The following is a 13,063-nucleotide window of genomic DNA, read 5'->3' on the forward strand; positions in this document are numbered from 1 at the left end:
ATCCGTTTACGTATCACCGACCCCCACATGAGTGGCTGAGCATTGACTTGATGTGCAGTGCTATAGAAAAGCCCATCCACATGATCAGAGATTAGTGAAAGCCCGTCAGGATGACTGAGAATGCGGAACCAAGACCAAATGAAGTGACAGCGGAGGCTTCTTATCCAACGCACATCTTGGTCCATGCTCTGTAACTCATGTTGAAAAATACTGGGCACAATGTAAAGGATTCCTGTCAGTAAAATATCCGGACACACTGAGCGGACACACTGAGCGGACACCCTGAGCGGACACCCTGAGCGGACACCCTGAGCGGACACCCTGAGCGGACACACTGAGCGGACACCCTGAGCGGACACCCCGGTGACTGTGGAAGCCGTTGACCACGTTAGATCAAACCGGTGTCTCACTTTGTGTGACAATGGCAACAAAAAGCAGGTTTGTTCTGCACAGAGTGTTCAGTGGACTAAGAGCTCACACTGTTCGGGTTAGGAGCTCAGCTTTGACCTCAAGACACGGACGCTTCCTGTGGAGAGCGGATGTCAGACACCTGAGCTGCTCATACACACTCTACCAGCCGGACGCTCCCGCCACAGGTACCTCACTGAGTGGTTGATCATCAAAGGGCTTTAGCTTACCCTTATCAATGGACTAGTTGATTTGAGTTGTTTTCTTAGGATAGTGACCAGTGCACCAGTAAAATGAGGACTGCATGGTATTTGTTTTAGTGCATTCACATGATACTCGGAAGGTTACAGTTAACAGAGCTACAACTGCTCCAGGATATTCATGAAAATGTATACACAGTATTCATATGCTGGAAAATGAATGATAAAGTCTATACAATTTATTTGTATTTATGTAGAAATGTGGAATTTCAGTTTGATTTCAAATAAAATAAGAAAATGTTTGTCTTCATTGACGACAGGTCTTTAGGTCATTAAAATAGATAATTACAGAGTTTTTGCTATTGAGTGGGAGAATGTTTTTTTTCTTAAGTGCGAATGATACATTTCATTACAACTATGGTTACATTATATATTCATAATCTAAATTCTCAAATTGTGAGTTGTTTTTTCCTACTCTTGCCAGTGAAATAAAAGCATATATTTCTAACAGCGAAACAGAAAAATGAAATGTATCATATCTATGTCATTGGTGTTTAATGTAATCGTTGCCTATCGATGTCTTTTGTGTAGCTGACTTTACCTGGTCTCAAAGTCTCCTTGTTTACTTGTAGAAATTTAATTCGCTAGTGCTTTACCTTGGTATTTATGCTATATGTTGTTTTACACACTAAAATGTTTGTATTCTGGCTCTCTGCAATTTTAAACTAATCTAACTCTGTTATTTTGTTATCAGGTCCCAGCAGTTTGTCATTCAGGAGTCACACTTGTGGAGAGCTGAGGTCACATCATGTAGGAGACACGGTCACTCTGTGTGGTTGGGTCCAGTACCTCAGGTATTACTCTGTTGCTCCTGTTTACACAATTACATATACATCAAAACATGTTTTTAAAGCTATGTAAGATATTGCCTTTTAACAGTGGCTATGTTGGAGTTAAAAGGTAACAGGATTAAGACTCTGCAGCTAGCTAGCGGCTCTGTGAGGCTTTACTTACAACAGGCACAGTGACACTTTGAGCTAAATGCTAACCTTACCATGCTAACATGCTAACAGTGAAGTTTACCGTATTTGCTATTTTATTTTAGCATGTTTGCATGTTAACATATCCTAATAAGCACTAAACACAAATTACAGCTATGGCTGATGGGAGTGTTTTTAATTTTGCAGACAAAGTATTGGACAAATTATAATTCTGACCTGAAGATGACATTAGATGGAAAGTCAGAGGATTACCAAAGTTATTACAATTCATTCCATTAATGTATAATGTCTTCATAGCAATACATCCGGTAGTTGTCACAAAGTATTACTCAAAGCCAAAAATGCCAACTTCATGGTGGCACCAGAGGAAAAGTCAGAGGATCACCAAAGTCATCAGGATTCATCATCTGGGAACCATGAATGTCTGTTCAAAATTTCACCACCAGTAGTTGTTGGGATATTTCAGTCTGGACCAACTGACAGACTGGCATTGCCATCCCCAGAGCTGTGCCACTAGCATGGCTAAAAGTGTGAACTTCACTGCCTCTTACCTGTGATGTCAGTAAACTGTAATTGGCATATTCATATTTAATCATTATTTATTAACTCAGCTCATGGTTTCTTGGACACTCACATTCACTGTGTGATTAGAAGAGTGAATCGTTAGTTACAAACTTTTCACTTTTGGCTCAAGCACTATCAGTGTTGCTTGTTTAACTCCCTCATGCAAAGTTGTGTTTAAACAATTTGTTTCTGCCTCCAACAGACAAGACCTGTTTGTCATCTTGCGAGATTTCAGTGGCTTGACACAAATTTTAATTCCTCAAGAAGAAGTAAGGATGAAAACAGCTAAACCACACAAAATAGTCTCCGTATTTTATATATGATGATAATAATAATAATAATACACAAGAAAGTAAGATGAAGGTATGCTATAAATCAGAAACTGTTCCTTTTCTTTCTCTGTTTAAGTCTGCAAGTAATTTGAAAGCAGCGCTGTGTGACCTAACAGCTGAGTCTGTCATCAAGGTTACAGGAACTGTCAGACGACGACCAGCAAGACAGGAGAACAAGGTGTGTGTGTGTTTATGCATAATATTAGACAATGACTGGCAGATACTTTTATTCATATGAGGACATTCAGCTCTACTGAACCATAGAAAGACACCTTTTTCTGGAAATAAGGAGGAATGTGTTGAATGTTCATTTGTGGCTTGCATCTTCAGAGGTTTTAAAAGTCTGTCACTGTAAGTCTCCCTTCATCAGACATCAGTACCACCAACACCATTCTCTATTCTATGAGGAATGGATTTTATGTCTCCTATTATTATTTTTAGTTTTACTTCTGTTGTGTGGTTAATCATCCCTAAACATCTCTTTTCTATGATTTATAATTTGATTTAAGGATGTTTATTGGTGATGGACATTAGATGATGATATCCTAAGTCACACTGGATCTAAAAATATGTGTATCATGTTCAGATTTCAATAAGTTATGGCTCTGAGAAGGAGAGTGAATTCTGAGGCAACATGGGGCCACTGGGTAGTAACTGCTCCCATGAGCTGTGTCACAGTCACTGCTGCAGCTCCAACTGATGATTGTGTTGATGAGAGAGCCAAATCATTGAGACAAACTACAATAACGACTGTAACAATTCCTGTTGTTTTTAGAACAGCAGCCTGCACCTGTCCCTTTCACCTTGCACAGTATCTTTGGCTCACATCTTGTGATGCTCGCCTCATAGTTGGCCTCTGTTGTTAGCAGAGCAAATATTTAAACAATTCATTTATCATTCAGAGTACTTTGTCTTCTCATTCTGCTGTGTACATGCCAACAGGGGATGCCAACAGGAGAAATAGAAGTACTTGCTGAGGACGTGGAGGTTTTCAATGTGTCCCGCATATTACCATTTGAGATTAAAGACTTTGTCAAAGTAAGTGATTTATCTTACATGCTTGTGCACCATTTTACTTGTAATTGCTCTGAGCAGGTTATATGATTTATTATTGTTAATAATCATGATCAGTTTTGTTTTTATTCCGTCTTTGTTTGTCTTTTTGATTATACAGAAATCCGAGTCTTTGCGGATGCAGTATCGCTACCTGGACCTGAGGTCCTCACAGATGCAGAAGAACCTCAGACTGAGATCTGAGCTGGTGATGAAAATGAGAGAATACCTCTGTAATGTACACGGTATGGAGAGAGGGATTCATTTTCTCTGTCTTTTTAATGGTAATGACTGCTTGCCACAATATTAATCACACATGTGCATCCCATTTTATTTACACATTGATGAAATGAAAATGCTCTCTCTTAACAAAGGCAAATTCATCCTGTGATGGTGCCTTTTTATCAACGTATAGCATACCTTACATCAGTGAAACCGGCTCTCATGCCAAATTGCACTTTAATGTTATCCCGGTCAGCCACATTATGTTGGAAATTTATATACCTGGCTGACATACGGATGATCCCGTCACATACAGCTGGCACAGCGCAGCTCAAGCAGCTCAGTACAAAGTTCCAAGAGGATTGCTCGAGGAGATCTGAAATGGCTGATAAACCAGTCGTCAGCATGGCATGGTCTCTAAATACAGTTTCCCTGCTAATTCTGCCACTAGCTATGTCCTCTAACAAGGCCAAAGCTGCCATGGTTGTGTATTGCATCCTTTTGCACATGCTTTTATGTCCACTTATTTAAGTGCATGCAGATGGATGTGTTATTGTCTCCATGTGTCATAAGGCCCTATGCTATACAAAAAAAATTAGTTTGAGGAGTAATCATTTTCACATGTGTCAGACGGACTCGTAAACCAGTTCCTAGCTGTTTTGTTGCCGTGAATGTGAAAGATGGCGCACACAGGGTTTTTGTGCATGAGCAACGTTTGCACATGAGGCCCCAGGAACAGAATCCAGTCCATTCTTGCTGTATTATCTGATTGTCACAGTGTGTGTTTTTTTCTAATTTGCAGGTTTTGTTGATGTGGAAACTCCTACTTTGTTCAAAAGAACACCAGGGGTAAGAAGGTCACTTTTACTACATGTTGCAATGGAAACACACAAAGAATGGAAGAATCTAACATCAAGACAGCTAACACATTCTGATGTAGATTCTTTTGTATTCCAGGGAGCCAAAGAGTTTGTGGTGCCTTCCAGAGAGCCTGGCCGGTTCTTTTCCCTGCCCCAGAGTCCACAGCAGTTTAAACAGCTTCTCATGGTGGCTGGTATTGATAGGTGGGTACACAAAACTTAATGTTTTTCCACTAGTTGCCTGACTGAGGCTTGCACTTTTACAGAGAGACCATTACCTCAATTCTCGAGGTGGAATAGCTGTCTAGTAATCGGAAGGTTCCGGGTTTGATCCCCGGCTCCTCCAGAGACGCATTGAAGTGTCCACAAGTAAGACCAAGACCAAGCACCATCAGTGTGTGAATGTGTGTGTGAATGGGTGAATGAGACATACATTGTAATCTGCTTTGAGTGGTCAATAGACTACTATAAACACAGTCCATTTACCATTCACTGTATTGATCAATATAGGATATTTATAGTATGTGCAGATTGTGAGAATGAAGCTGGAGTTCTGCTTCTCTAGGCTGCACATAAGCAAACATACACAGGTAGTGTATGGACACCACTTGTGTGTGTTTCTTTTATACTTGTACAAAGTGGGAGTATAAAGTGGGAGTATAATGTACATGTACATGTGTTGTGAGTGGGGAGTGCAAGCACTGCTGTCACCAACCGGGGTGTTATAACACTCAACAGGTCAACTGCAGCAAGAGCACTGTTACTAACAGTAGGCACAAACCCAGAGCGAGTTTGGAGCAGGGAGCAAAGACACAGCCCTCACCAACAGAACATGAACAACCAAAACACAAGGACCGGCGTTGCTTTTATCCATTTATTTTTTTAATGTTTATTTTAGCCAAGAACCTTCTTGCTATTAAATGTAAACTAACCCTTAGAAATGGTCTAGGATAGTTCTAGTCTACAATATGTTTATCAGAAGTAAGGATTTGAGGATTTTGAGAATAAACAGGTTTTTGTCACACCCCCTTGCCGTTGCCTTCTTTCCTCCAATTTCCAGGTGAGGTGCAGTTCACAACCCAAACGAGCCCAATGCTCACTGACCAAGAGATAACTACCATCTTGCACTGAGAAAACAGACTTTAGATGAAAGTGTCTTCATTCATGTTTATCATTATATGTAACAGAGCCAGTGTTTTGATGCTTTGATTTAACATGCTGTAACTCTGTCTTTCTCCTCCGTCACTGCGGCAGGTACTTCCAGATGGCTCGGTGCTACAGAGATGAAGGCTCCAAACCAGACCGGCAGCCTGAGTTCACTCAGGTGAGGTGGGCAGGGAGGGAACAGGACAAAATAATGTATACACACCATTTATTATAAAATACTTCTTTTCAATTCAATTCAATTCAGTTTATTGTCATCATCCAGAGCAGAGCAACATACAGTGCATCCGGAAAGTATTCACACCCCTTCACTTTCCCCACATTTTGTTATGTTACAGCCTTATTCCAAAATGGATTAAATTCCTTTTTTTCTGATCAATCTACACACAATGCTCCATAATGACAAAGCGAAAAAGGTTTTTTAGAAATTCTTGCAAATTTAGTAAAAATAAAAAACTGAAATATCGCATGTACATAAGTATTCACACCCTTTGCTATGACACTCAGAATTGAGCTTAGGTGCATCCTGTTTCTACTGATCATCCTTGAGATGTTTCTACAACTTGATTCGAGTCCACCTTTAGTAAATTCAATTGATTGGACATGATTTGGGAAGGCACACACCTGTCTATATAAGGTCCGAACTATATATAAGGTCCCACTGTTTACAGTGCATGTCAGAGCAGAAACCAAGACGTGTAGTCAAAGGAATTGTCTGTAGACCTCCAAGACAGGATTGTATCAAGGAACAGATCTGGGGAAGGGTACAAAAAAATATCTGCAGCATTGATGGTCCCAAATAGCACAGTGGTCTCCGTTATTCGTAAATGGAAGAAGTTTGGAACCACCAGGACTCTTCCTAGAGCTGGCTGCCCAGCCAAACTGAGCAATCAAGATTCTCTGGTCTGATGAAACCAAGATTTAACTCTTTGGCCTGAATGCCAAGCATCACGTCTGGAGGAAACCAGGCACCTCTCATCACCTGGCTAATACCATCCCTACGGTGAAGCATGGTGGTGGCAGCATCATGCTGTGGGGATGTTTTTCATCGGCAGGTACTGGGAGACTAGTCAGGATCGAGGGAAAGATGAACAGAGCATGTACAGAGATATCCTTGATGTAAACCTGCTCCAGAGCACTCAGGACCTCAGGCTGGGGCGAAGGTTTACCTTCCAACAGGACAACGACCCTAAGCACACAGCCAAGACAATGAAAGAGTGGCTTCGGGACAAGTCTGTGAATGTCCTTGAGTGGTCCAGCCAGAGCCCAGACTTGAACCCGATTGAACATCTCTGGAAAGACCTGAAAATAGCTGTGCAGCGACGCTCCCCATCTAACCCGACAGAGCTTGAGAGGATCTGACAACAACAGTCAATGAAGTCACTTAAAGAGTTATTCCTGTACCAGGAGTCAAACCTGGGCCACATTGGTGAAAATCCTCACTGCTGGACCACATACACAGAGTAACAGAATTAAGTCTCAGTCTTCAGACCAGTTTTCTGATGTTCTGCACTTTAGTGTTTATTTTTCCTTGAGTATTACAAAACACCCTCCACCTTATTCATTACATTCATTAGCTGCATGTTGAGATGAATGATAATGTGAAACTGTGGTGCACTCATGTACACACATTTTCTTCTGGTCTACATTGTGATTAGATTGATTAGATGGTTTGTCCTGTTTTTCATCAAATTCACCTTTTTTCCATCATCCAGGTGACAATGTGGACGCCAGCCAGTTTACAGTCCTAATCAGTCTTATCTGAGTTCTCATTATGTCTCCCAGGTCGACATTGAGATGTCTTTTGTGGACCAGGCAAGTATAATGTCCCTAGTGGAGGGTTTGTTACAGTACTCCTGGCCTGCAGAGAAAGGTTTGATTAAGGTTCCTTTCCAAACCATGACATATGAAGAGGCCATGAGGGACTATGGTGTGGACAAACCTGATACAAGGTTCAGTATGAAGGTGAGTGATTGTGGTTTGTTTGACCTTTTTGATTTTGTTTATTTATGTCTCTGAGATGACTGGATATCAGATTTCTGGAATCAAGCTTCGGGGCCTAGCAGTCCCTGGCACTGGGGGTGAAAAGAACCTATTGTCTTGAAAAGATTATTATTATTTTGCTGGTATAATTGATTTTTGAGGGCTTTCCCATGCCTGAAAACTCATGAAAATTTGCAGACACACCTCAAGGCTGTCAAAAATTGCAAAAGTCAATAGTGACTGGGCTCAGGTGTCGCCGGTGGGCTCCATAGAGCCCCCAAACATAAGGCCATTGACAAAGGTGCTTGGATGTTTATGAAATGCAGTGGGATGATTGGAAATGTCATAGAGGATTTAATTCACATTTTTAAAAAAAATTTGCAGGACAGGAAATGGGCCTTTTTGGATTTCCTGCAGCAATTTTCATTTTTTGAACACTTTTTTGAAGCGTTTAGGATGTTCAAAAACTCTCGCGCTCATGTTTATACCAATAACGCCCCCTAATGCCTTTTGGCATTTTTGAGCGGCAAGGGGTTCATGAAAACTCAAAAACTTTGCACATGCATCAGATTCGATTACAGTTATGGGCGTTGGCCATGGTTGTGCCAAATGGCTCAAGGGCATAATATGTTTCACTTAGATGTATGAAAATTGGTTATAGGGTCACAAGGGTGGCTCGGGCCAATCCCAACTGACATTGGGTGAGGGCGGGGTACACCCTGGACAGGTCTCGAGTCTATAACCAGACTGACATATAGAGACAAACAACCATTCACACTCACACTCATCTACAGGCAATTTAGATTCAGCAATTAACTTGCATGTGTTAGAACTATGGGAGGAAGCCAGAGTACCTGGAGAGAATCCATGCTGGCGCAGGGAGAACATGCAGATTCCACACAGAATGACTCCAGCCAACCAGCACATTCAAACTCAGGACCTTCTTGCTGTGACTACCTAACTAAAAACTAAAAAACAATCTTGCTGATAAAGGCAGAAAATGCTCTTCAGGTTATTATCACCTGTGTGTTCAACAGGTTATGAATGTGTCTGTTGGAGCAGCAGTGTTGTTGGCTATTTAACCATCTTTCGACACACCTGTCTGAATACCTCTCTTTCTTCTTAACTGTCCAGCTGACCAACCTCACTGAGGTTTTCTTATCCACGGAAATTGAATTCCTCAAATCAGCTCTCAGCCAACCAGGAGGCTCCATTCAGGCCATCTGTGTCCCCAGTGGAGCGGTGAGAGGAGAACATTTCCTATGGCAGAAAATACTTTATAATGTACAGAAAGTGGTGTTTGGTACAATAAAGAGACATGATAACTAAAAGAGCTAACAGAAACTATGTTTTATAATAAACAGATTTGCATATATCTAATATCTATCTGTGATTTTGTGTTTGACTACAGAAACTTTTCACTGGGAAAGATTTGGAAAAACTGAAACAAACAGCCAAGACTGAGTTTGGACAGGTAGATTTTGTCTTTCCACTTCTTTTCATGCAACTCTATCTAGTAGATGTTCAGATATTTTAGTCCAGAGTAAAGTGGTGGATTGATTTACAGACACTGACATTGCCATCCCTAGAGCCATGCTTCTAACATGCTAAAATTGATATCATTATGCACATGAAAGTGATATGCAAAATCCTGCCAAACATGCTGTAGAGAAGAAGCTTCACTGCTCTGTGCAGCCTAAACAAAAACACAACTTTAGAAGCTTCACAAAGGTTTATTGCAAGGGTGAATTTTACAGGTGCAATAATATTGTGTCCACGCCCAGTGTCCCCTCATTGTGTCTTTTTTCTTCTTGCATGTTTTGCAGGAGCTGAGCATGCTGCTGGTCAGAGCAGACAGGACATTGAAGGCTCCCCTAAAAAAGCTGCTGTCTGCCTCTTCCACAGAGCAGCTGCTGAACAGGACTGGAGCCAAACCTGGAGACCTGCTGCTGATGGCAGCCGGTTCCCTCCACACTGTGGTAATAGAATCCTGATCACACTTAGGTTAGGTTAGACTGACAAATGGAAAAAATAAGCAGTGACAGATAGAACTGTAAGAAACCTCATTATACAATTCTCTTCTTGTGTCCTCTCTCCTGTATCTTCCTACACCCCTGCTCTGCTCTCAGCGCCCGTTGCTGGGTAGTCTTCGCCTGCAGTGTGCGGAGCTGCTGGAGTCTCATGCCGTTTCACTACGAAATCTTTCAGCCTTCCACTTCTTGTGGGTTATGGACTTTCCTCTCTTCTTGCCAAAAAAAGATGAGCCAGAGAAGCTGGAGTCAGCCCATCATCCTTTTACTGCTGCACTGCCAGAGGACAGACAGTTACTCTACACAGAGCCCCACAAGGTAGTCATGTATGTTCCCTCAAAATCCACAATCCTTTCCATCACTCCCTCCGTCCCTCGGCCCATCCCTTTCTCGCGAAAGCGATATTTGGGTAACGCCTTGAGGGAATTTTTTTCAAATTTGGCACAAACATTCACTTGGTCAGCTTAATTTTGGTTGTCAAAGTTCAAGGTCACAGTGTCCTCACAAAACAAGGCGCAGCGTCTTAGCCAAATAAACTGGAAAAAATCTACAGCATTTTGGTGTCGGGCTGCAACCTCTTTAATTCATTGTAGGAGATGTGGAAATAATTGTCCACCTTATAGGGTGTAAGCCTCTTGTTTTTTTTTAGAACAGACAGGGAACACTGAACACACATGACAACAATGGCAGGTATGAGCAAATCACATATACCAGATGAGATAAGAAGAAGAGAAGAGAGAAAGAAAAATTTAATTAAATTAAATTTTAAAAAAAGGGGGGGGGGGGGCACAACAGCATAGGACCTTACATGGACAGTTCTTAGAGTATTCACATTTTAGAAATTTCACATGAGTCAGGGAATACACAGCTAAGGCAATAAAACAGAATCATTACCAGGAAAGAGCATAAGGCATTCACAGAGGTGCAGGAGGGACGCCAGTCTACATTGCAATACCCCCTGCGTACTAAGTCTGCCGTACAGTCCGGCAGGTGGTTTAGGAAAGGCACCCACAACTTATTGAAAGACCTCTCATTCCCCTTTAAAACTGAACTCAAGTGCTCCATTGGTAGAGCTTTAAAGATTTCCCCATACCACTGGTTAACAGTTGGAGGTCTGGACTTAATCTAGCCTCATGCGGTTTATTTTCACTTTCCCAGGTGCGTGGTCAGCACTATGACCTGGTGTTGAATGGCTGTGAGATTGGAGGAGGATCCATCCGTATCCACAAAGCCTCAGAGCAGCTTCATGTCCTGAAGAATATCCTCAAGGTAAGTCATTTTACATTCGGCCAGTGGTAGGTTTCACTTTTGGAACTGGGTTGCAGCAATGATGATCATAACAGGTTTTGAAATGTATCTGCTGCAGGAGGATCCCAGTCAACTTTCTCACTTGCTGGAGGCTCTAGACTCAGGAGCACCACCACATGGAGGCATTGCTTTAGGTAACTCACAATAAAAAAAACAAAATTACTCACAATTCATTCCCCACAATCTGTAGAGCTTTGGGTCTGTGTCAGACTTATCTTTGCAACCAACTTAAGTTTTTCACTAGAATATTTCAGCTAGCAAAGAGCTGACACATGTCTATCAAAGGTGCAATGACAAAAACAAAAAAAAATTAAACAATTGCAAGGATGATTGTCACATACAAATTCACATCAAAGTTAATTTTAGTGTTTTCCATAAGCAGTGTAATATAATTTTGCATCAATGTGTTTTGCAACCCCCTGCTGGATGCTCATAAATGAGAAACTATAGAGTCAGTGGAGATGGTTCCGCTCTCTCTCTGTCCACTCTGGCTGCTAATGTCATCTAACAATGCTAATGTGTGACAAATCAAATTTTGTAAGAAAAATATCTGTAAATCAGCGAATACAATTTAAAGTGGCAGCAGTGCACTGAGCAGCTCATACAGTATGTACTGTAAATAAAATAAAAATGAAATAATAATACTACAACAGTATAATTAATCAGCTTAAAAGGTGTAAATGATTGTATATCTATTAAGCTGTCTGATTGCTCATCCTTGCTCTTCTAGGTTTGGACCGGCTGGTCTCCATCATGGTCAGGGCTCCCAGCATTCGTGACGTCATTGCCTTCCCCAAGTCGTTCCGAGGTCATGACATCATGAGCCGCTCCCCTGACTTTGTATCTGAGGAGGAGCTGAACTCTTACCATATCTCTGTCAGATGGCCAACAATGCTAGGAGGAGAAGAGAGTGAGAAGATACAGAATGAAGAGAAATAGAGACATTAGAGGAAAGGGTGATGCCTTCTCAAATCTTTGTAACCCTGACGACAAAGGAAAGAGGATGATGAGACAGAGGTGAGCAGACCACGACAGCCTATGAAAGACTCAGCTGGCTGGCAGAGACGAGGAGGAGAGAAAATGAGGAGGAGGTGATGTTGTGGCTAGATCTCAGTCTGTTACTTTGAAATGGAAGAGAATAGGGAACATGGAAACAGCCACAGAGCCCACTTTTGAAATCAGAGAGTTCAACAAAGAAGGAAACCTTATCTCACTGATGAGTTGGATCAGACTCACTGATGGTGAAAGACACTATAATGGTGTTTGCGCCCAGACCAACACTTCATATAATCAGTCATTCTTTAATAAGAGAAAGTTTTCAATTTCTACAATTAAAAATTAGTAATGGTTCAAAGACTCTCCCTTCCTTAAAACAGGCAGGGCTGTAACTCGAATTAGAGCTGTTTGTATTGATTCCTGTCATGTGCTGCTCCAAATGTTTCAGAGCATTCTCCACTTTGACAAGAATAAAACTGTGGAAAAACCCTTCAAAATGTGTATCGTAAGTGTATGTGTGTATTGGGATCCAGAACAAGTTTAATCATAGTGGTGGGTTTTATCACCAATACAATCATAGAAGCTTTTATCACACTGCAAGTCTTTGATATGTAGTGCAATGCGTGGTGTAGTGTGGTGTGCGCCCTAACCATACAGCCATCAGGTCGCCCATCACCAACTGTTTTAATATGTGATTAATGTTAGTCATTTTTCAATCAAAACAACTGTAGCCAAACCTGGTTCCCTTTCACCAATGTGAGGATTTGCTGCTTTTTTCTTCATTTTATACAGTATGATTGTAAGGTGAATATCTGGGTTTTAGATAGATATTCAATGACATCACCTTGGACTCTGGGCTGTTTTGACAATTTTCTGACATTTTGTTGACTGAATGATTTTGATTATTGGATAAAATTGGCAGACGTATCCCATAAAGAAAAT

The 13,063-nt window shown here is 41.3% G+C and overlaps 1 protein-coding gene across 2 annotated transcripts; it reads left to right on the plus strand.

The window, feature by feature from the left end:
* Positions 1-141: 141 nt before the first annotated feature.
* On the plus strand, positions 142-12,622 carry dars2 (aspartyl-tRNA synthetase 2, mitochondrial). 2 transcript variants are annotated; one of them, XM_056390973.1, is made up of 17 exons: positions 142-596; positions 1,363-1,462; positions 2,376-2,442; positions 2,582-2,683; positions 3,448-3,543; positions 3,680-3,803; positions 4,583-4,629; positions 4,738-4,844; positions 5,895-5,964; positions 7,590-7,769; positions 8,922-9,029; positions 9,199-9,261; positions 9,614-9,766; positions 9,917-10,135; positions 10,976-11,085; positions 11,180-11,259; positions 11,856-12,622. In XM_056390973.1, the coding sequence occupies exons 1-17, from the start codon at positions 422-424 to the stop codon at positions 12,062-12,064; spliced, it is 2,010 nt and encodes a 669-aa protein (XP_056246948.1). In that variant the 5' UTR covers positions 142-421; the 3' UTR covers positions 12,065-12,622. The 2 variants fall into 2 exon arrangements, with proteins under 2 accessions (XP_056246948.1, XP_056246950.1); XM_056390975.1 differs by having other exon boundaries at positions 144-596; positions 10,976-11,086; positions 11,184-11,259.
* Positions 12,623-13,063: the final 441 nt, after the last annotated feature.

Source organism: Seriola aureovittata, chromosome 12 (assembly GCF_021018895.1).
Source record: "Seriola aureovittata isolate HTS-2021-v1 ecotype China chromosome 12, ASM2101889v1, whole genome shotgun sequence".
Lineage (NCBI taxonomy): Eukaryota > Metazoa > Chordata > Actinopteri > Carangiformes > Carangidae > Seriola > Seriola aureovittata.